General features: G+C 52.8%; 1 protein-coding gene across 1 annotated transcript in view; it reads right to left on the bottom strand.

Annotated features, from left to right (window-relative positions):
- Positions 1-1,176: 1,176 nt before the first annotated feature.
- LOC114215658 (ATP-binding cassette sub-family A member 17-like) overlaps positions 1,177-23,416 on the bottom strand; it is a 61,836-nt gene continuing 39,596 nt past the window's right edge. The window contains 15 exon segments of the mRNA XM_088017053.1: positions 1,177-1,254; positions 1,492-1,638; positions 2,146-2,219; positions 2,362-2,552; positions 2,818-2,988; positions 4,201-4,388; positions 11,009-11,203; positions 12,028-12,153; positions 12,716-12,903; positions 14,595-14,753; positions 19,302-19,325; positions 19,328-19,514; positions 20,047-20,251; positions 20,442-20,712; positions 22,570-22,873. Coding sequence (XP_087873179.1) covers positions 1,177-1,254; positions 1,492-1,638; positions 2,146-2,219; positions 2,362-2,552; positions 2,818-2,988; positions 4,201-4,388; positions 11,009-11,203; positions 12,028-12,153; positions 12,716-12,903; positions 14,595-14,753; positions 19,302-19,325; positions 19,328-19,514; positions 20,047-20,251; positions 20,442-20,712; positions 22,570-22,873 — 2,508 coding nt within the window.

The following is a 23,416-nucleotide window of genomic DNA, read 5'->3' as shown; positions in this document are numbered from 1 at the left end:
GGTGGGGGGTGAATGAGAAAGATTCAAGGACAGCAGGGCACAGAGGCGGGAGTGAGGGAGAAAGGCTGTGGGAAGGATTCTGTGAAATGCCACAGAGCAGGCACAGGGAGGGAGGATGGAGAGACCCGCCGTGTGGCAGCCAGGGGTGGAGCAGTGCTGTAATTTTGGGTGAGGGGTGATGGCAGGTAGGATGTTTGGTCAGGGTCAGGAGACACCAACTTTCCTGGAGCTTGGCTGGGAAAAGAGGGAGAGAACTACCTGCAAAGGAGGAGCAGAGGGGGCTTTTTAGAAGGGACTGGCGTGAGCACGCTGGAGCAAGGCTCTGACAGGGCATGCGCCAGAGGAGGGTGCTTATGACAAAGGTGCACAGCCACATCCATCTGTGCACAGAGGCTGGCCCGTGCTGTGGCCTGGAGCACACAGCCCTGCCCTCTGTAGTTCTCATGCCTGAGCTGCATCAGAAGTACTTGTTCATGTGGGGTCCTTACAACACAGATTGCTGGGTCTCACCCCAAATATTTCCAGTTCAGGAGGTCTGGGGTGGGGCCCAAGAATCTGAATTTCTAGCATGTTTCTGGCTGCTGCTTAGGAACCCCACTTTGAGAGCCTCTACGTGAGTTGAATCTTGGCTCCACTCCCTGTTGACTGTGAAAGTTGATGAATGTCTCTTAAGTTTCAGGTTACTCATCTGAATAATACTTCATGGGTTGATGTACTGTCACATGCAGGCTCACTCCTAAGATTTGTAAGGACTGGGGTGGGGGCGGGGGGGGTGGGCAGAGAACAAATGGAGACTCACAAATCCAAATACTGAAATACTAAAACACTGAAAAATTGAGACTCAGGTTAGCAAACTCATCAATCTCTTTTTTCTTGCCTTCAGAAGGACAGTATCATGAGAACCATGGTCACCCCCAAGCCACTACACCTTGAGAGGACATGGTAGGTGTTTCTCTGAGGCTGCTTCCACAGCCAGGTCTCAATGAGGCCATGAAGCCACCCAGGCGGGACTCAAGGGGATCCTTTTCCACTGAAATGGAACTAGGTTCTCCACCAGGCCTCTAAGTTGAGAGGGCCCAATCTGGCAGAGAGCCACCCAGTCTCTGAACTGAGTTCACTGGGTCTACAGGCTGCCTTTGTACTCCTTGCAGCCTATGGCAGGTTTTGCACTCTTTATTACAGCAAGTAAATGTCTGAGGGAAGTGGTGAGGGAGGCTGGGAGGGAGGAGGAGAGCCAGCTGGAGAGGGAGGCCAGGAGGCAGGTGGAGAGGGAGGCTAGGAGGGAAGAGGAGAGGGAAACTGGGAGGAAAGTAGAGAGGGAGGTTGGGAGGGAGGTGGAGAGGGAGGCTGGGCAGGAGGCTGGGAGGGAAGAGGAGACGGAGACTGGGAGGAAAGTAGAGAGGGACGCTGGGAGGGAGGTGGAGAGAGGGGCTGGGAGAAAAGTGGAGAGGGAGGCTGGGAGGGAGGTGGAGAGGTTGATGAATAGTCTGCTGGCTCTGCTTGCCCTTGTTTGTGTTCCTCTTTGGTTGGGTGCACAGAGCAGGTAAAGTTCAGGAAAATGTCCTCCAGGGAGACTTGGTTGAGAGAGTAGTCGTCCAGCATGAACTTCATCTTGGCTTGCTCCAGAATGTCAAATACCTGTTGGGAAGGAGGAGGGCACTGTGGACAGGGGGCACAAGGGAGGGGAGAGGAGGCAGCAGAGAGTGGAAAGAGGGAGGGTCTTGGGTGTGATGAAGCCCCCAAAAGACCCATCTCTTTTTCAGTTGCGCCCAGAGCACCTCCCAAGAAGTCAGTCCTAGGGAAGTTAGCTGTCTGTGATCTTAGGGAAAGGCTCTGGCTGGGAATGGTGCCAGCAGGCAGAAGCCCCAGCTGGATCTCTGGCTTGCTGTGGGACCCTGGGCATGTGGTGTCCCCTCTCTGGACCCTCTTCCCTCTCTATGAAATGAGGGGGCAAGAGGAGCTGATCTCAGAGACCCCTTCCCATGCACACATCCTTATGTTTTATGAAATCCACGTGAATGTTGTCATGGGGTTGGCAGAGAGGAGATGCTTTTAATGCATCTTTCACGCAGAAAAGAAAACAAGTCACCCCAGAAAGCCGGTGACATCACAGGTTTGCTCCCTCTGATGGGCAGGTACACTCACCTTGGCCCAGCTGAGGTCATCCCCGGGCAGGTGGTAATGGACCATCCCTTGGTGCTCATTTTCCAGGATGCTGCCTGCATGAAGAAGACACCATGTCCCCATGAAGGCCAGGCTGGAGGGCCTGGGACCATGGAATCACGGCCCTCTTCCCAGGGGCCAGGGATGGGGGACTCGGCAGGGGTGAGGCACAGATGCCCTCTGTGCAGTGGCCCTCACCTGGGAAGATCAGGTTCACAAACGCCTTGAACTCCTCCAGCGCCCCCTGCTGCCCGTCGCTCCGGACCTTGGCCCGCAGGGAGTAGCCGCTGCCAAACTTGCTCTTGAGGTGCTGTGGGCTGCCCAGGCACTTGAACTGACGCTGCACCATGATGGCCAGCCGGGTGCACAAGGCCTCGCATTCCTCCATGCTGGGGAGAGGGGCAGAGGCCTGACACGGGGCCGGGGGATGCCGACGCCTGCCTTCCGTGTCAAAGGCTCAGGCAGAGGGGCCGGTGTCGACGGCCGGATAGCACTGTTCCTGATTCCCATGTTCAGAGGGTGGCCCACATGGCTAGCTGGTGACTTTCCTCACAGAGTCTGAGCTAGCTGCTGACAGGTCTTCTGTCCACCCGGCCCCACCCGGCCAGCCCTCGTCCTGGCTCTTCCACTGACCCCCCAAGACCCCGGCTCTACCCGTGGGAGGTGATGATGATGGCCTTGCCGGACTCTCGGGCCCGTGCCACAGTGTCCCAGAGCAGGTGCGGGGCCACGGGGTCCATGCCAGTGGATGGCTCATCCAGGGAGATGACCGAAGGCTCTCCAAGCAGGGCGATCCCTGTGCTCAGCTTCCGCTTGTTGCCACCACTGGGAGCAGGGAGGGAAAGGTTGGGGTGAAAGGCAATTAATAATCAGCAGTAGCCCAATCCCCCTACACACACACACACACACACACACACACACACACACACACACACACACACACGAAGGCTTTCTGTTCTCTGTTGAGGAAGTGTCCCACAGCCCCTGAGTGGGGCTCTAGTAATATGCCCACCACCCTCCTATGAGGTTGCATTGTGATTTGACTGTCCACTCAGTGTATAGATCATGGCTCTGGACAGAGGGGTCAGTCCAGGGTGGGAACGTGGTCTATGAGTCTTCTTTGAGGGTCTCTACGGTCTCTAGGGCTGTAAGGACAGAGAGCCATTTTAGCTAACTTTTCTTGAATGAACACATAGCATTTTTTTTTTTTAGTTTTATTTATTTATTTATTTGAGAGAGAGAATGAGAGAGAGAGAGCGCACATGAGAGGAGAGAGGGTTAGAGGGAGAAGCAGACTCCCCGCTGAGCAGGGAGCCCGATGCGGGACTCGATCCCGGAACTCCAGGATCATGACCTGAGCCGAAGGCAGCCGCTCAACCAACTGAGCCACCCAGGCGCCCCGAACACATAGCATTTACAATGTGCGCGGGGCTGTTCTAAACTTTGCAAGTGTTAACTCATTTAATCTTGAAAGGATGCGAGGAAGTACAAAAACCTACCTGAAACCAAAGTCAACAGGGAGGGAAGAGCCAACGTCAGCAGTCACCTACCGCCTGGGCATCTCTGACTCCTTGGTCCTAGGAGTGGGATAGTGCCAGCATCCTCCAGGGGGCGCTGCACACACCCCCGAGGGAGTCCTGGGACTGGCCCTGCTGTGTAAGCTAAAGAGACTGGCCCTTATCAGCAGCGCAGAGGACAGAGGAAGACGCCCAGCTTCGCAGCCAGACATCAGTTCAGATGCCCCAGACGCAGCGAGATAAGGTAACGCACTTGAAACACGAGCCTACCAAAAATCCGCCCTTTGTGACGCGCAGGACAATAACACCTGTGATGCTACCTGCTTGTCCTTAGTCCCCTACCTGCCCGGGGCCTAGCGGAAGCAGTGCCTCTGGGCAGCACGGGCCATGGACCCGTCGTCCACAGGATGGGGCCACCTCCCACAAATCCACGCAGTGACCCCAAACCCAGAGCTGATGGCCGCCGCCTGCACTGAGGAGTGCCAGGGCACTTCTCATCAGTGAAGGTGGAAAGTCTCACCTGTAGGTCTTCACCAGCTTGTCCACGTACGCGTACATGAGTAAGCTGTCAAGAATCTGCTCCACGCAGGCGCTGATGTGGCTCTCAGGGATGCCCCGGATCCGGGCGTATACCACCAGCATCTCCCGGCCTGTCATGTGGTTGAACAGGGTGTCAAACTGGGGGCAGTAGCCCACCCACTGCCGCACCTGGGGTTGGAAGGCAGTCCAAGAGGGAGGCACGTCAGAAGGAAAGCCGCCAGCTGCGTCCAGGCCTGCACCCCTGCCCTGGCATGGCCCCTGCCCAGGCTCCTGCTCTGCCTTGTGTGTTTGCCACGTGGACGGACGTGTGCCACGTGGGGGGAGGGGGGAGTGGGACGACAGTGGCGTTAGGGAGCCCGGATGCAGTGCTTGCTGCCGCTGTCTATGCGCAGACACGCAGGCCCCTTCCTTCCGCCTGCCTGGCATGAAACCTCAGTGCCCAGCAACTCCCTGCCCAACCGAGCCCACCCAACCGAGCCACCCAGGCACCCCTCAACATTATATCTTAAAGATTTTTCTCGGTCAAAAAATACAGGTCTACTCCGACTCAGTTTAACTGCTACTTAGTCGTTCGGGAAAGGCTTCTAGATTTTATTTAGCTGCTTATAAAACACCCAGGCACACGTGAGTTATTTTCAAGTTTTTGCCTTTATAAACTTGCAGTGAACTGCCCTGGTTTGTGCCCCTGATCAGGGGCTCTCCTGGAGTAGATGATGAAAGTGGTAGGACGCCATTCTTGAGAAATAATCAATGCTCTTCTTCCCATCCGTCTCCCCACTGAAGCGAAGGGCTGCTCTGGGTGCCCCTGTCAGGGGTGGGGTGCGCTGCTCTGATGGACGCAGACAGGAAAACCGCCTGGATGGAGTGAACGAGGGGGGAATGCACCTGGAACATCACACAGCGGAGGGTGGGGCTTCCCCCAAAGACACCTGCCACCAGGAGCAACGTGTCGGCAGGAAAAGCAGACTTGAACCAAGACGTGTCAAGCGTCTCACTATGAGATACGAAGATTTCTGGTAGGTCACCTTCATTGGGTGATTTTAACCTGGTTTTATTCCTATTTCTAGTTCGCTGAAAATTGTTTTAGAGTCATGAGCAGGATGGAGGGTTGCTTTTGTTTTTTTGCTTTTTTTTATTTTTAAAGATTTTATTTGTGAAAAGGGGAGAGGAGGAGCAGAGGGAGAGGGAGAAGCGGGTTCCCCCCTGATTTTAGTATATGTGCTGCCGAAGCGAGCACTGCGGGTTCCCCCCGAGCAGAGAGCCCGACGTGGGGTTCTACCCAGGACCCTGAGATCACAACCTGAGCCGAAGGCAAATGCTTAATCAACCGAGCCATCCAGGCGTCCCAAGAAGGCACAGATCTTTGACCTTTATTTCAGTTTACCTCTGGTTTGGGTCTATACAGGTTTTCTATCTCTTGAAACAGTTTTGGGGTAGAAGGCTTGAAAACGTAATGTGATTTAAAGAAAATGAAGGAATGTGATGTTCTTGCACATGTGAGCCCACAGTACACTGGGGCTTGGCTGGGGCGGCCACAGAGCCCTGTTCAGCACTCGGTGGTGCCGTGGGCCTAGGACAACCCCTCAGTGGAGCCACATAATTCTGGGGCGGTGAGTGGGGCTCATGGAAACATGTGTCACAGCCGTGGCTTAGAACACCAGTGCATCCGGCTAAGAATATATCTTAGATATATTAAGAATGCTTGAAAGGACTTGTCCATCTAAAGGGCGGTGAGCAGCAGGCTCACACGGCGGGGAGAGCAAGGAGTTTGCTGACGAGATGAATCCGTGCAAGATTCCCAGGAGGAAGTGGAGGGTTGGAGGGGCAGGCTTAACTAGACTTAAAGCCCACATTTCTAATGGCAAGGTCACACACTGCCAGGAGGTGATGTGCAGAAGGGTTGTGTGGAGACTGAAATCCGATTTCCTGGCAGATGTCACTTGATTTTAATTAACACAAAGAGATATAACATTTCTAGTCACCTGAGTTTATGGAACACGTTCGTTCTTCCTTCTGCATGAGCTTCAGGAAAGGTCTATGGGCTGGAGGGCTGGTGACAGTAAGACCGGGTTTGGGATCTGCCAAGGACCAGCCGCTGCCCTTTCTCTTCTCCCTTCCTTTCTTTGTTTGTTTCTTTGTTTCTCACCCCCCTCCTTTTTAAAAAGATTTTATTTATTTGAGAGCAAGAAAGAGAGAATGTGTGCATGAGTCGGGAGAGGGAGAGAATCCCAAGCTGACTTGGTGCTGAGTGCAGAGCCTGACATGGGGCTTGATCCCTCAATGTTGAGATCATGACTGGAGCCAAAACCAAGAGTTGGACGCTTAACTGAGCCACTCAGGTGCCCCTGTTCCTTGCCTTTTATAGCAGCTTTATTGAGACACACAATTCACATACCATGGAATTCACCTGTTCACCACATTCACCCATTGAATGTGTACAGTTGGGTGGTTTTTAGCATATTCAGAGTGGTGCGTTTATCATCACAATCAGGTTTAGAGCATTTCATCTCCCCCAAAGAAACCCCATATCCATTAGCACTCACTCCCCATTGCTTCTAATACCCTCAGCCCCTGGCAACCACTAATCTACCTACTGTCTATACATTTGCTTGGTCTGACATTTGACATAAGGCAAATCATATAATGGCCTTTTAAAAAAATTTGTTTTTAAAGATTTATTTATTTTAGAGAGAGAGAGTGGTAGAGCAAGAGCAAGTGGCAGGCAGAGGGAGAGAATCCCAAGCAGACTCCCCACGGAGCAGGGACCCCAATGTGGGGCTCGATCCTAGGACCCTGAGATCATGACCTGAGCCAAAGGCAGATGCTTCACCGGCTGAGCCACCCAGGCATACCTTAAATAAATATTTTAAAAAATTTAAAAGGGGTGCATGGGTGACTCAGTTGAGCATCTGACTCTTGGTTTCGGCTCAGGTCGTCATCTCAGGGTTGTGGGATCGAGTCCCACGTCAGGCTCCACGCTCAGTGGGGAGTCTGCTTCTCCCTCCCCCTCTGCCCCTCCCCATTTGCACTCTCTCTTTTTCTCTCTCAAATAAATAAATAAAGTCTTTTTAAGAAACTTATTTAAGTAATGTCTACATGCAACCTGGGGCTTGAACTCCCGACCCCGAGATCAGGAGCACATGCCCCTCCCACTGAGCCAGCCAGGTGCCCCTGATACATGGCCTTCCGTAAGTGGCTTCTGTCACTGAGCATCAAGTGTTGCAGCAGGCGTCCGTGCTTCATTCCTTTATGTGGCTGAATGTTACTCCACTGTATGGATAGATCACGTTTTGCGTATCCACTCACCCACTGACTGACACTGGAGTTGTGAATCCCGTTGCTGTGAACGTCCGTGTACAAGCTGCTGTGTGGACGTAGGTTTTCATTTCTCTTGGGCACATACCAGTGAGTGGACTTGCTGGGCCGTGTGCTAACTGGATGTTTCAGCTGATGAGTATCTCCCCGACAGTCTTTCCACTGGGGTCTTCAGTCCGTTTCTGCTGAATGAACTCGCTGATGTATCAGGATTCCATGCACCAGCTTCTTCAGGGTTGCTTGTCCCGTGTGCTCTGGGCTCCTCCTGCGTGTGCCTGCTTGTCCCCAATCATGTGATCATTCTCGTTTTCCTCCTGTGCCCCGTAGTGGCTTATCGTCCCCCCCCACAGCCATCACTGTCATCTACCGTCACTGTGTACATATTTTGAACTTCAGAAGACATTATTATTCTTATAGCTTCGTTTAATCAAAACTCATACATTTCCCCCCCCTTTTTTTTAATCACTTTTCAATCTTTTCTGCGTCTTTGAACTTCCTTTAGGGATCATTTTCCCTCTGCCTAAAGATGGCTCTGTGATTTTTAATTTTTTTTGGCACACGTGTGCTGGTGATCAGTTCTGTCAGTGTTTATGTGAAAATGTCTTTTTTTTTTAAGATTTTATTTATTTATTTGACAGAGTGAGAGAGAGAGTGAGTGCACGAGAGAGGGGAGGGTCAGAGGGAGAAGCAGGTTCCCTGCTGAGCAGGGAGCCCAATGCGGGACTCGATTCCGGGACTCCAGGATCATGACCTGAGCTGAAGGCAGTCACTTAACCGACTGAGCCACCCAGGTGCCCCAAAAATGTCTTCTTTTCATACCTTCATTTTACAGCATGACTTTACTGAGTGTATTATTGTAGGCTGGTTGTTAGCGCCTCCATCATTTCTGGGGTGTCGTCCTGTTGTCTTCTGGGCACTGTCATTTCTGTTAAGACGTCACCTGCCAGTCTGATTGTTGCTCTTCTGAAAGTGGGTCCCTGCAAGATTTTCTTCCTGTGTTTATTTTCCAGCAGATTTATTATAATGTTCTTAGGGATTTATTTCTAGTAATTTCTCCTGCTTAGGGCTGATAGGGATTTATTTATTTGTAATTCGATGTCTTTCATAAATTTTGGATAAGTCATAGACATTAATTTTTCAAATTCCACTTTGCATCCTATTTGCATCCTTTCCTTCTGGGACTTCAATTATGTGTCTGTGAAAACTTTTCACCAGATCCTTTGTATCAGCTTGTCATATATTGCCACATAACGAGTTACTCCAAAACTTAGCCATGGTTTGCTCATTATTTCATGGCTTCTGAAGCTCAGCTCATGGATCTGGGGACAGCTTGGCTGGGCGGTCCTGGGCAGGCTCCATCATGAGGTGGCCCTTGGCCTCCCCGCCAAGCCCGCGTCCCTGGGAGCCTGGAGGATCTGCTGCAGAGCTCGTTCACGTAGCTGTGGGCAGGTCTCAGGACTCCCGTGCCGCTCTACACCACGTGGGCCCCACCATGGGCTGTGTGAGCACCATCAGGATGTGCAGTTAGCTTCCCCCACTGTGAGGGATATGCGGGAGAGGGTGTACCCCACGCAGAAGCTGTAGTGTCTTCGGTAACCCAGTCTTGGACGTGACATACCATCTCTTGCAAATTTTGCTGCCACCCGGACCAACCCTGGTCCAGCATGGGAGGGGCTGCTCAGGGGGTGCGAGCGCCAGGACAGGGACCCCTCAGGGTGTTCTCGAAGGTCTGCCCAACATTCTTACCTTCTCTTGGATAACTTCTGCCCTTTTGACTCTCCAGGCTTCGTTCTTACTTTTTTTGAAGGGGGGCTTTGTCTTTTATGCACATATATCTGGTTAATTTTATTGTGTACCAAGCATTGCATTTGCAAAATTGTTTGTAGCCAAGGATGGTATCATTTTTCCTCAGAGGTTGACATTGGCTCCCACCAGGTGCTTGGGAGCATTGGTGGCTTGGGGTCCTGTCAGCCCTGTTTCAGGGACTGACATGAGTCCAGGTCCTTTTGTGGTCCTTGGATGAGCTTGTCTACATGTGGCTCATCCCTGCACCCAGGGCGCAGCCCTTCGGGGTCCTCACTCTAAGAAAGGAGGCACTCACCTCAGTGCCTGTCACTTCAGCATCAGGAGCAACCCTGGGCTCCCAGCCACCCCGACCGAACGTGGTTGCCTCCCTGGTCCTCTCCCTGTCCTACCTCCTGCCTCATAAGTCTTCACTATCTTCTCAGGAGGCTCTCTGGAGATGTTTTTAAAATTTGGTCCTGTTATTACAGTTCTTGCCAGGAAGGGGGTCAGAGTCACGCAATTTGCCATTACCAGAAGCCTCCCCTGTAATTGGTACAATAGGAAAAGAGTTAAAATGAGTCGTAAGTGTCTCGCGGCCGTGAGAGGCTTATGTTGGCTACGGCTGTTCACCCCCGCTGTGGGCACCAAACACAAAGGGGCTAAAGATTACAGAACAGGCTTGCGTGGGTTCTTCTGCTTTCTCTCTGAACGCAATCTCTGTCATGGACACTGAAGCTGGTTTGATAAACTTTTGGCGACTAGATGGCTTGTGCTGTGAAGAGTATACCCTCCATTATGCTGCCGTGGTTTGGTCTCTCCCTGCGCCTTTCACTGGCTCCACCAGGTGCCGACACCACACCACTGACCGCCCTGTCACTCTCCATGCTGTCAAGGGCCACTGGGCCGGCACAAGCATTGGCGTCTACCGGGCGTTCATCGAATTGGTGCCAGTAGCTGAGGTGGAGACCCCATGAAGAGGGTCAGGTTTGAGGAGCTTATGAGAAGCTTGGGTGTCAACAGGGAGACGTCTGAGCAAGGCTGTCTAGGAGGCGCACGCACACACACACACACACACACACACACACACACACACACACACACACGACTGGGGCCGGGCTGCAGACGAGGCTGGGTGGGCGCCCTCAGCGAGCAGAAGACGGGGACAGAGTAACCACTGAGCTCAGGCGGGGGCGGCCCCTGTAGAGCGAGAGGGACAGAGGGCTGGTGTTGCAGCCCTGAGGAGTGCCATGGCCTAGTGGGCGGGCAAAGAACACCCTCTGCGGGCGTCTGGGACAGAAGGGTCAAGGTGGGAAGAGCCGGAGGAGAGGGGAAGGCCGCAGCTCACAGGAGGTGGGTCTGCATTATGAGATGCCCTGCCGAGGGCAAGGAAGGCAAGCCGGGTGTCCCCAGGAACCTTGGCATGAGTTCAGTGGGAGCGGCTGGGAGATTGGACCTAGGACCTGGGAGGGTGTGGGAGGGACATCCAGGGCTGTGAGCACTGGACACTGAAGATCGTGGGTGGGGAGGGCCATGGGGCTGGGAGTCATGTATAAACCTGGTAGGCGGGGTTTCCAAAGACCAAGCGCACCCCAGGCCTGCATCACACCGCCAGGTGCGTTTCCACATCCCCTCCTCCCAACAGCTACCCCTTCCCAAGTGCTGCCCCCTCGTCCCAGGTCACAGCCTACCTCCCTCAGGTGAGAGCGGATGCTGAGGCCCCTGACAAAGGCATCCCCAGAGGTGATGGGCTCTTCCCCAGTCAGCATTTTGAAGATGGACGTTTTCCCGGCTCCGTTGATGCCAGGAAGGCCAAAGTACTCCCCTGCTTGAACGGTGAAGGAGATCTTGTTCACAGCCAGCAGGGGCACTGTCTCTGCATAGACCTGAGATGCCCAAGACAGAAGGCGTGCCGTGAGGTGGCTGGGGGCCGGCAGCCTAGAGCCGCCCCACATCTGTCACACCATCCTGGGTCAGGTGCTGGCTGTCGTCAGGCCCAGGGGCTTGGAGGGGCCAGGTTTCCTTTCCCTCCCAGCAGGGTTAGGGGGTTTGCTCTCCTCCTTCTGTCCCTACAAATGGAGAGCCTGGTTCTCCAGGATTAGCCTCTTCCCTTCAGTCCTCCAAGCAAACAAACCCCCTTGATGTTGCCTGAGTTGTCTGTTAGTTGGTTTGTTTGAACCACCAGTGACTCTAGGGAAACAAAGAATAAGAACTTACAAACTGGGGGAAAATGTTACAGAGGTCCTGGATGTTTGAAGGGTCTCTCCATAAAATTCTGGCTGGAGCTCTGCAGCTGGCTAACCAGGCTTGGTTTGAGCTGTCAGAGCCTCTCCCCACCCCCCCACCAGGAACTCCCTGGAAAATTGCCTTCTAGATCCTGGAGAAGGTCAGCCAGTCGTGTCCAACCCCGAGGCTTCCTGCCTCTTGGGGTTTGTGGCTCTGGCCCTCCTGCCTTACAGGGGACTCCCGGAGAGGTGCCAGAGGGTTCAGGCCCTAACTCCTACCCTCGGGCACTTTGGGAGCAAACAGCCCTGGATGTGATTCGTTCACAGAGGAAAGCTCCCCGCCTGTGCGTCTCCACGGTAGCTCAACCCAGTTGAGTGGGGCCCGGAGAGCCAGCAGGCAGCGCTGGGAGCCCCCTGGCGGCTGCTTCCTTACGAAAGGGCCACCGGAGGGTGGTCTTTGCTTTTTCAGGCACGTCTGACTTTACCTTTGACACTTCTCTAAGAACCAGTGGGTTCTCCTCACGCAGCTTTTCCAAGTAAATCTCCACGACCTTTGCCTCCTGCACCACATCTTGATCTATGGGCACTGACGCTACACTGTGCATCGACACCTGCTTTCCGGAGGCAAGGGTGGGAGGTGGGAGTCCCTGCTAGTGCGAGGGTGGGGGAGGAGGCCGAGGGTGCATGGGGCTCACGCACACACCACCACCCCTTTCTCAGGGGCAACCAGGGTCCCAAGGACCTGGAAACGTCACTTGGTATTGGCTTTTGAGGAAAATTAAAAGACCTGAAGCCTGGGGCTATTAAGGCAAAACAGATGAATCTTCCCAAGAGCTGACAGAACAGACTCTTCTTCGGGGCTCCTCCTGGCTGACTGGGTGGGGGTGGGGGGGAAGAGGTGTTCCAGAAAGGTGAGTGGTCTTAGGAAATCCAGGGTCTTGTTCCTATTCAGCTGACCAGGGTCACAGGAGCCAGGCCAGTCCTCTGCGTCCCTGTCCCTCCAGATCTCTGCCCACCCCCCATCCCCTCCCCCGGCACGGGCTGTCACCCCTCTGCCCTGGGGGTGGATGAGAGGGTTTCCAGGCTCCCTCAGATGCTGACAGTCAAGGCCACTCCCGACCATGGACTGTGGAGCCAGCCCATTGACCCGGGCTTCCAGAGTTACACGCTGACCCCGCTCACCACTTGTCGCTTCCTGTTGAAGTCAGAAAACCTGGCTTTCAGCTCCCACAAGACGTTGGTTTCAATGAGGAAGAGCAGGATGAGGTACACAAACCCCGAGATGACCAGGGCCGTCAGATACTTCCCCGTCCCGAGAGACTCCCAGGCGTAGACGCTCTCCTGGACCGTGTATCCCTCTGCTAACAGGGAAGAAGTACGTGTTACCAGCTGGAGGGCTGGCTTCCCAGTCTTTCCTCCCTTAGCAAATGCAGTTGAAACCACACATGAGTGTCATCAGTGCTGTTCCCACGTCCCAGCAGGTGGTAAACATGAACAGTATTTTGTTTCTCTTGCTACGCTGTACAACTAATGCATTGAGGTCAAGGACCTCACCCTGTTCTATGACAGTGGTTGGAAAGATATTTACATGTTTGGTTCTTTGATCATTTGTCAGTCACCTGCAGCTTCAGCTGACCAGTCCTGTCGAAACATCTGGAAGCCTCTAGCCCCCTCTGTAATCTCATTTGCTTTCACAATTTACCTTTAAATACATGTATTTGAAAATTATACCATGAATACACACTCATCAGAAAAAAGGAACATGTGAGAGGGACCCCTCCACTCCCCCAAACTATTGTTAGGGTTTGTGTGTAACCCTTCTACCCTTTCTAGACACGAGCTTTTACGATATAAACGGAGTGATACTATGCATTATTTTTTCCAATTTGCCAGTTTCATTTAATCTATAACAGACAGTGACTGTTCCGGGACATACAGATCAGAATAATAAAGGTCTCTGGCAAAGGTAAATTCATGGATGATTATAAAAGGAAATGAGAAAGGCCTTAGGCAGTTTCATGTGAGGTCCCTAGAGGAGCAGAATTCACAGACACGGCGTGGGAGGTGGTGGGTGCCAGGGGCTGGTGGATGGGGAGTTGGGGTTTCACAGGGACTGTTTTGGTTTTGCAAGGTGAAAATGGTTCTGGAGATGGTGGTTCAACAGTATGATTGTGCTTAATGCGACTGACCAGTATACTCAAAAATGGTTAAAATGGTAAACTTCATATACATTTTACCACAACTTAAAAAAGTGAATAATCTAGGGGCGTCTGGGTGGCTCAGGCGGTTGAGCATCCGACTTTGGGTTTTGGCTCAGGTCGTGATCTTGGGGTCGTGGGATGGAGCCCCGCGTCGGGCTCCACGCTCGGCAGGGAGTCTGCTTGAGGTTCTCTCCCTCTGACCCTCCCCCTGCTTGCTCTGTCTCTTTCTCTCAAAAAAAAAAATTTTTTTTAAAGGTGTCAGAGAGAATGTGGACAAATTGGAACCCTCATACATCGCAGGCAAAATGTAAAATGGTGCAGCCGCTGTGGAAAACAGTCTGGTGGTTCCTCGAAAAGCTAAACACAAATTCATTCCTAGGTATGTGGTCGAGAGAACTGAAAACACATTCACACAAGAACTTGTACATGAATCTCGCAGCAGCATTATTCATAACTACCAACAGGTGGGAACAACCTGCATGAACATCACCCAATGAACAAATTGTGGTCCATCCAGACAATGGAATATGATTCAGCCATGAAAAGGGAACGAGGCTGTGACACCCTCTCCAACATGGTTGATCCTTGAAAACACGATGCTGAACGAGAGAAGGCGGACACGAAGGACCAGAACAGGCAAGTCCACAAACGGAGAGAGAAGGCTTAGTGGTTGCCAGGGGCTGGGGGAGGGGCAACAGGGGAAAGACTGTGTGAATGGACCATGCTTCTTTTTGGGGTGATGGAAATGTGCTGGAATTGAATCGTGGTGATGCTCATACAACCTTGTGAACATACCCAAACCCACTGAGTTGTATCCTGTCAAAGGGAAAATTTCCACGTGCAGTACTCACAAATTTGATTACACTCCCAGTGGTCCAGGTTCCTGGTTTTGCATAACTTCTGGATTCCGTATTTGTAGTATAAGTTGAAGAGGGCCATTCCCAGGCAGTGGCCTGGCAGCAGTAGGAACATACGGTCCAAGGAGTCCGACACCATTGTGTAGCCCATCTCTGCGAAGGGGATAGAAAGTACTGACTCACTTGCAGGCAGAAAAGGGCACAGCCCGTGGCACGCATCACTCTCCCGGGCCCCGGCCCAAAGACCTCGGTGGTCATTCAACCTCCACACTGTACACACTTTCCTTTGGGCCATATTTCCCGAGCTTGCCATTTCACTTCCATTCCAATCGCTTGTGCAGATGAATCCCAAAGAGCTGTTTTTGGGAAAAACCAGCAAGAGCATGGCTGCCACATGGGATTCATCTGTGGAAGGGGCAAGCTGAGAGGCGGGAGGGGGATGAGGTTTACCAGGGAGCTGGGCCAGACAGCAGGGTCTGGGCGGCCAGCTGTGGGGGTGTCTGAGCATCCTCGTATGGGAGCTAAGGAGGACACAGTCCCCGCCTAGATCGTTTGTGGGGACAAAGCCATCATTTGCAGATGCTCTCTGCCTCCATGGACCTGGAAAGGCCACGAGAATCAGCCAAAGTCCTGTGAGACACAAAAGCAAGGTCAGTAAATTGGCTGGTTATGAACTAAATATACAGAAACTGGGGACTCTTAGAGGTTAAGAGAAGCCAATTTTTAGATTCATGTTATATTACAAAGTGAAGAAACGCCAAACGGGGTTGTTTGGCAAGAAATTGAAACATGTATATTTAAAATATTTTAAAAACGTCTATTTACAACAAATAAACACAAATGCTCTGGAAAAGAAATATTCTACTGATCAGCTCCTCTTAAGAGGATGAATTCATACTGCGTGGCACGGGACGCAGGCCAGTAACGTGACCGCATCCCTGAGCCCTCCCCCGCTGCCCCGGCCGTTGCCTGCTGTCCCTCCATGCCCCAGGGCATCCTCACCGGAAGGAAGGAGAAACTGAGGGATGGAGACGGGAGCGCTAATAATAGACTTTGTGACAGCTCACACAACCAGCTCCATGCCCATGGGTGATTCAGGGGAGGGAGCCCATGGACACATGACTTACAGATCCCGTGGGGAGAGGCTGAACCAATTACACGAAAGGAACTCTACTCTCAGGACCTGGATTTAGAGCAGTACAGCTTTTGGGTACCAACCTGTGAAATTCTCATCAGTGGAGCCACTCCTCACGGAGTTGAACTTGGGATATGAGGTCTCCCAACCAACATGTCCTGGGGCAGGACGCAGAAACGGCCACAGAGTCATGGCCTAGCTGAGGGGCATGAGGCACAGTTTGGGGCCGCACGCATAAGCTGTGAGCTGGGCTGCAAGGCCTGAGGGCCATGGCCCTGGTGACCAGGCCTTGAGCTGTGCCTGAGACCATAACTCAGCAGGACGGCTGGGAAGGTGGCAGATAGGACTGGGTTGGAAGCACAGCCAGTCATGCCCTCCTAATTTGCTCTATTTAGAACTCTAAATTTGGAAATCTCATCTGGAGGCTGAGGTGGAGGGGGCAGGGTGTAAGCACCAGGATACCAGCCTTGCCGCTCCTGCGTGGGATCCAGAGAAAGGCTTAACCATAAACAGACAATGCTCCTGAGCCTGGCCTAGGAACCAACAGTCAGCCAGGTGGTGTCTCTGGGCCCTAAGTGGGAAGTGCTTGGAATCTGAGAGGGGCCACCCCTTTCCCCCCAGGTCATTGTAACCAGAATCAAAGAAGGTGTCCATGAGCGACACATCTAATTGAAGAGGCCGATGTTCATGGCTCCCACTTATCTTCCTTCCTTCTTTCTCTCTGGATCCTACCCCAAAGCTGCTCAAAGGCCGGGGTGAGGTCACAAACCTTCTGAGTCGCCCTCCACCGGAAAGTGGCTGTTCTCCGCCGCACCTGGGGTCAGACCTGCTCCTCTCTGGGTCCCATGCCTTCTTTGTTACTTTGCTCCTTCACTTTGCTGGCCCATGTGTCTCGGTTGACTTCCCGAGAAAGAGACACGGAGGGTCGCATTTCCCTTGGTGTGGCTGGACTTGCCTTCATTCCATGCTTCCGCTCGCTGGACAGTTGAATGGTGCCAGAATTTGTCCCCCAGGAAGTGTCTGGATTTAAGGTCTGGACCCTTCTCCCCTCAGCTTTGGACGTCTCACGGATCCCTTCAGCCTTGATCTTGGTTTGTTTGTGACGCCGGGAGATCTTATTGGTGATTTCCTCAAACTTTCTGTTTGTGGAGCGCTTCTCAGGGGATGGGGCTGCAGCTCCTGGACCCTCTCCCGGCACCTGCCCGCCCCCACCTTCCCTGGTCCTCCTGTCTTTCTGCTCTACTTTCCGAGAGGTCGACAGGCTTCGTCTCCCACACCTTCTGCTAAGTGTTTTGTGCTGGCAGTCTGCTCTTTCTTGCTCTCAGAGTTGGGTTTTTTCCCTTGTAAAATTCTACCGTTTAATAGATGCCGTCTTTTCCAAAATGGTTGTTTTGTGTCCTGCATTTCCCCGTGTTTCCTTTTTGGTGGTCCGCTTTGCTTTCTGTCTCTTCTGTGGTTGCTATCTTTCCTCAAGTGTTCGCTGACCCTGCCTGACTAGCCACAGAAGCAGAAGAGGCGCCGGGAGGCAATCGCTGGCTTTATGCACGGGGGAGGGCGACATCTCGGGCAGGAGACCAGGCAGAATGTGTAGGTCTTGTGTGCGAGCGACTTCAGTTCATCCAGAGGAGGGTGTTCTCTGCCTCCTGCAGGGGACGTGGGGGCAGAAACAGGCACACACTGTTATCAGCCCCACCTTCACTCCCCAGCTTCTGGCTCCCAAGCCTCTCCAGGATTCTGTGGTGCTCATTTAGGTCCTTGCTCAGCCATTTCCCCCTCCAAATGCACTTTGGATGCTCCTTCATCATGAATTCATACATCTTTATATCCTTTTCTATTATTTTAGTGGTGTCTCAGAGAAAGGAGAGCTCTGATTTAGCTTTATATTCTTGACTCTGTGCTGCCATGACAACAGCATCCGAATGAGGCCCTCGGGGTGAGTGTATAGAGGCCAAAGTGTCCTAACGGTGTCCTTCCTCAGGAGGTGGGGATGGGGTGCACACAGGAACCAGCATGCTTTCCCCCAGACCAGAGCTTCGTGCCTTGTCCGAGCCTCCTTCCCCCGTGACTTTTAAGTGGGAGGGGGCCTCCTGCAAAGCGGGAGAAGGGTCTCAGTCCTTGTTGTTGCCGTGTAGGAGAGGAGAGAAGAAAGGGCATGAAGCAATCTAAGAAGAAATGGATCCCAGAAACGTCGAGGGATCCAGAGAGAAGGCCCAGAGATCCATGCTCCCTGGCTTGGTCATTCTCTCTGAGAGAGCTCTGTCCCCATATCAGGGCCCTTCAGTGTCCTTGTACTTGTGGGTGCTTGTCTCTCTGGGGTGGGGTTGGGTGGCAGAGGAGAGGAGAAAGGGAGGAATCCTCAGGTTCTTTCTGGAGACAAGGGCAGCATTGCTCAGAGTGATTCCTGGTCCGTCCACATTGGGATCACCTGGGGTGTGTCTTGACATGCTGACCCATGAATCTCGGATGCACAGTGCAGTTGAGGACTGCGGGGTTAGGGTTCCCTTAGGACATGCCTTTGCTAACCCCTTTCCTCTGTCTGCAGCATGCTTTTTGTTCTGTTCCAGTCATAAAATCAAAACGCTGTTGCTTTTCTGATCTGCTCAGATGAAAACAATTCCATCTCTGAAATTCCATAGTTCGTAGGCATGAGAACTAGGAAGAACGCAGACCGTTAGACCAGTAAAACATGCCCAATCAAGATAGCTAAGAATCGACGCGTGGCCAGTCCTCTAGGAGACAGAATAGCTCCTAAGACAAAGACAGGGAGCTATTCACATATTCTTAGGTAGAGACAACAACAACAAAAACCCAAATGCCAATTTAAAGGAGGTGGTTGGCATCCAAGTAAATAGAGAAGAGAATTATAGAGGTAGAAATGAGTGTGTGTATCCAACCCAATGCAGAGAGAGATGCAGCCCAGACGTGAAGGCGTCAATGTCAATGTGCACAGTATGAATGACGGCTCGCTGCCCAGGTGCTCCGACCCTAACTGCACACTCACCAAACAGCCCTCTCCCAACCTTGGCTTATTGACTGACTCACTACCTTTTTTAAAAAACAGAGGAATAATTTATTTCAATGAAATGCACGATCGTAAGTGGACCATTTGATGAATTTTGACAAATGTTTATACCCATGTAACCAACACCTTGCTCAAGATGCAGAGTATCTCAAGGAGGTTCCCTCGGGTCTCTGTTTAGTCAGCCCCTCTCTCCCAAACTCAGAGGCCACCGCTCTCCTGACTGTCACCAGGATTCATCCTATCGGCAGGGTCAGATGTCCATCCATGCGGCTGTGTGTGTGTGTGTGTGTGTGTGTGTGTGTGTGTGTGTATGTGCGCGCACGCGCGTGCGCCCTAAGCGCTTTGTTCCCTGTCTGTTGCTGAGCATAACCCACTGGATGATCATAACCACCACGTCTCTCCGCTCTCCTGGAGATGTGTGTTTGGGACACGGTTTGGGACTCTTCAGGAGACAGCTGCTGAGAACAGCCTAACTTTCGGGGGTATGCCTTCCATGGCTGTGAGTGGAAGAATGAAAGATATGTGTAGACAGGACGGTCCTCACCTTTTTCGCTTGTGACTAAGATAGGGAGCCAATGCTCGAGAAGGTGAGTATGATGATGAGCTTGATAAAAGCACTGCCTTCATAGTGAAAGCAGAAGCTGGTCAGGAAGATGAAGGGGATGGTTGCCCAGCTATAGAGCATAAGCGCCAAGATAAAGGCCGGGACGTTGTCCTTGTGCGTAAAAGCTTCTTCCTTGTGGTACAGAAACACCACCTTGGGAAAAAGGGGGGATAATTTGGAAGAGTCACTAAGAGTTAATGCTAAGGATTACAGAAAGGATGCGGTGATCCCAACTTTAAGCAATAAGCAAACTTATTTGCTGCACCGGTGCCCCCCTCCACTTCCTCATCTCTGACCGCACACACAGTGGGCTCTGCCCCTGTAAGTCCGCACCGTGAGGTCAGGGGCTTGGCAACGGTTACAGAACACAGGCCGAGCAAAGGGGGACGTGACCCACCCCGCACAGAGTGTCATGATCCAGTAGTTGCCCCCTCGGGGCCCTGCTGAGCTATTTCCGGGCTGTGAACAAACATCCCCAGCGCACAGCCTCTTACTAGCTTGTGGCAGCAGTTATGGGCATGCCACAGATTGGAGACCCCGGAGCAGGCCCCTCTGCTCCCAATGGTGCTGGACCTTTTACCCAGAGTCAGTGACGGAGTCATGTCCTGGGTGAGTGGCCGGCCCAGGCTTCCGGTCCTTCGCGGGGTCCCCACGGCAAGCCCCCCGTGCCCCATGCAGCCCTCACCAGCAGCAGCAGACTGGGGACGAGGGAGGTGACTAGGTCCCACAGCGGTGCGTACAGCCAGAAAGTAGCCACGTAAACGCCACTGGCAAACTGGACGTGCTTGGCCTTCGTGGATCGCTCCTTGACTGTCAAGATGGAAAAGGAACTGGACAGGAAAGCCATTCCAAAAAGCAAGTTGATAATGAGAAAGTGTGCTTTCAGGTCCCTGCGACAGGACACGAAGAGAGGGAGGGAGGGAGGAGGCGGTTTAAGCAGAGCTGCTCACAGAAGCCGTCCTCCACAGGGACAATTTGTCGTTACAACAAGAAGCAAGCAAGAAGCGACGGGTGGTCAAAGGAGCCACGCTGTGGATGTGGACGGGGAGGCTCTACTGGGGGGAGGGCAGTCGCACATACTGATACAAGATATCCTCAGAGGCCTCCAGGGCCGACTGGGGTTGAGGGTGGTTGACCACTGTGATGGAGGCTCTGGCCCTGGAGAGCAGCTTGAAGAGAAAGTTGTCCACGAGCGCCAGCGCCACGGCAGGGGAGTGGTACGCCTCGTTGAAGAGCGCCATCACCATGGTGTGGTTCCCCGAGTCTTCAAAGGAAGCCGCCAGGACGTATTTGTAATCAAAGCCCTCGGGCTCCTCCTGTGCCTTTCGCCGGAGGAGGTCCTCCACCGAGCCTGCGGGAGAGCGGAGTGCCCCGGAGCTGCGCGCCTCACCCCTGGACCCCAGCCCCATCTGAAAGGGGGCTACTCCAGACGTGGCTGCGCCCTCACTTCCAGTGACCCCTGTCCCTGCAGGGCCGCCTCCTGCCTGGGCCCCACAGCTCCGGGGCTGCTCTAAAACCTCCCTTTCGTTGATGGAAGCAGTGGGGAAAAAAGGAGAAAAGTCTAGTCATCTTTCCGGCTGTCTATGCCCTGCCCTCCCCAGGGCCTTGACTCGGCCCCGGGCCCCAGTGCCTTTGCCAGGCCCCTCCCGTGTGCGTGGAAGGCCACGTGTGGCTGCACTGCACCTCACCGAACCACTGCCGGTGGCCCTCACTGCCCATGTGGTCTGTAGCACTCAGTCATCGTCCAAACCCAGCTCTCAAAACCAGGTTCTTGCCACGCCTGAGGACCCGCTCTTCCCGGTGCTTACAAATGCTGTCCTCGTGCTCTGGAACGTTCTCCAGTTCTCTTCCCCTTCTGCCAGTCAGCTCAGGCTCACAGCTCATGCTCTGACCCTGCAGCCACTCTGACCCCTTCCGAGGCCAAGCTACACCCTGCAATCCCGCAGCACTGCCATTGTCCCTGCAACTTTCTTCACTTCCCCTCTGACCTCTGGGTGAGGGGTTCACTACAGGCTGGGAGCGACACCATTCGTCACTGTGCTCTCAGCACACAGCACCACATAAACATGGGACCCACCTAGAACTCCCTGGAACTCCCTGGAACTTGGCGGTCTTTAGCACTAGAAGGGACCGCCCATCCCAGCAACAATGGTAACCACCCTGCTGGCGGGGCACTCAGCAGGCCCTCGCTCACAGAGGAGGCGAGGTTTCTCCTTCTCCCCGTTTGCCACACCATGTTCTGCATTTGATCTCTTTACTTTATTTAAAAAAGCGAGTACAATTTTATTTCTCATCCAAATAACTCATGCAGTATAACTTTTAAAACTGGATAATTATGCAAGACTCGCAATGACAAATGGCCATGCCCTGGCCTGCCCTCTGCCGACCCCAGTGCCTGCTCCCCGGGGGCACCCACTCTCACACTGGTCAGCTGGCATTTCTCCAGACTGCTAAATCGCATGTTTACCTATTGATGTCCTCTTAGGGAAGCAAGGACTTTCTTCTCTTACCCGCAACCCCTATAGTCTCCCTTCCTCAGCCCTCCCCTGGAGCACATCGTAAGGGTGGTTAAATCAGTTCACAGCTGAACCAAGTGGTGTGTTATGATGTGTTTCCTTTTTTGTACAACCTCCCTGCCAGAGTTAGTGTCCTTCCTTCTCTTTCTTTCTTTTAGAGATTTATTTCTTTTTAGAGACAGAGAGAGAGCGCGAGTGTGTGTGCATGTGAGTGGGGGAGCGCAGAGGGAGAGGGAGAATCTCCAACAGACTCCACACCCAGCACAGAGCCCAACGTGGGGCTCAGTCTCATGACCCTGAGATCATGACCTGAGCCAAAACCAAGAGTCAGACGCTCGACCTGAGCTACCCAGGTGCCCCCATGTCCTTCCTTCTCACATTTGCTTAGTGTTCTCTGTGTCTATCACCAAACCCCCTCAATAGACGTGTAAATCTCCTCTCAGGGCATGCCCAACACATCAGATAATTCATTAATTTCATTTTTGCACATGCTGCAGTCCCCAGAAAGACACAGCCTGGTTTCATTTCTGGGCATCCTCCCTTTCCTGTCATCTGGGGGGGGGGTTAAAGATGTCTTTCTGAGACTTCTGGCTGTCTGATTTTAGGGAGCACCGCATGGCCCCAAAGGATGGGGCGTCCCCCGGGGAGCAGCATGCCTGCAGCACACCCTATCCCCGGAGCCTCAGACTTACTCAGAGTCTCCAGAGGGATCTGCTCCTCAGTCACAAGCATGTTTGTAAAATGTTCCGAAAGCCGAGGACCCAGCCTGGAATTGGGAGAAATATAGAATGGGACAATGGTTTGACCGTATGTTTTTAGGGTCAGTTCCAGTGGGACCTTGTCCATACACGTTTCCAAGTTGAAGAAGACAAGGCTGAAGATGGTGATCGCCAGAGGTGCCAGGACCTATATTGTTAGCATCAGCATCCAGTTGTGCCAAGAGTATGTGGCCCTTTTCTGGAACATGGCATAGAACTGTTGGCATATACGGCTGACCTGCAATAGAAACAGGGCACCCCGTTAGCATGGCCATGGAGAGGAGCCACCAGAGGGCTGCGTGGCCCCCAGCTCACGCCCAGCTGCGCTTTCTCACACTGGGCCTAACATTTTGATGATGTTCAGAATTTGCTGCAAGTAAAAATTCTTTGACCTAGTGATTTGACTGACATTTAATGGCAGAAAAAGAAGCCATAGATTGGAAAGATCTGGAAAAGTAGTCTAAACAGATACCAAATGTAAGTATGATGCCATTTTCTTTTTTTTTAACCTACCAGATTATCAGAAATTTTAAGTTGGTGAGGATGTGGGGAAAATGCCACTGTTGGAGTTTTAATTTGGTACAACTTCCTTAGAAAACAGATTAGCTGGAGGAATACAATCTAATTTAATATTCATATAATCTTTTAACTTAGAAATCCCACTTCTGGTGGTGCATCCTGCAGGTGTGCACACACATGTCCTGTGCGGCCTGGACAGTAACCATGAAGGGTGTGGTCACGGGTGCTGAGGACCAGGACATGTAGGTGGGCCTGGGGTGGG

This window comes from Eumetopias jubatus, unplaced genomic scaffold (assembly GCF_037043125.1).
Source record: "Eumetopias jubatus isolate StellerSeaLion01/CBP00866 unplaced genomic scaffold, mEumJub1_p1.0 scaffold_12, whole genome shotgun sequence".
NCBI lineage: Eukaryota > Metazoa > Chordata > Mammalia > Carnivora > Otariidae > Eumetopias > Eumetopias jubatus.
Note: the sequence above shows the minus strand (reverse complement) of the source record. Positions and strands in the feature narration are given on the sequence as shown.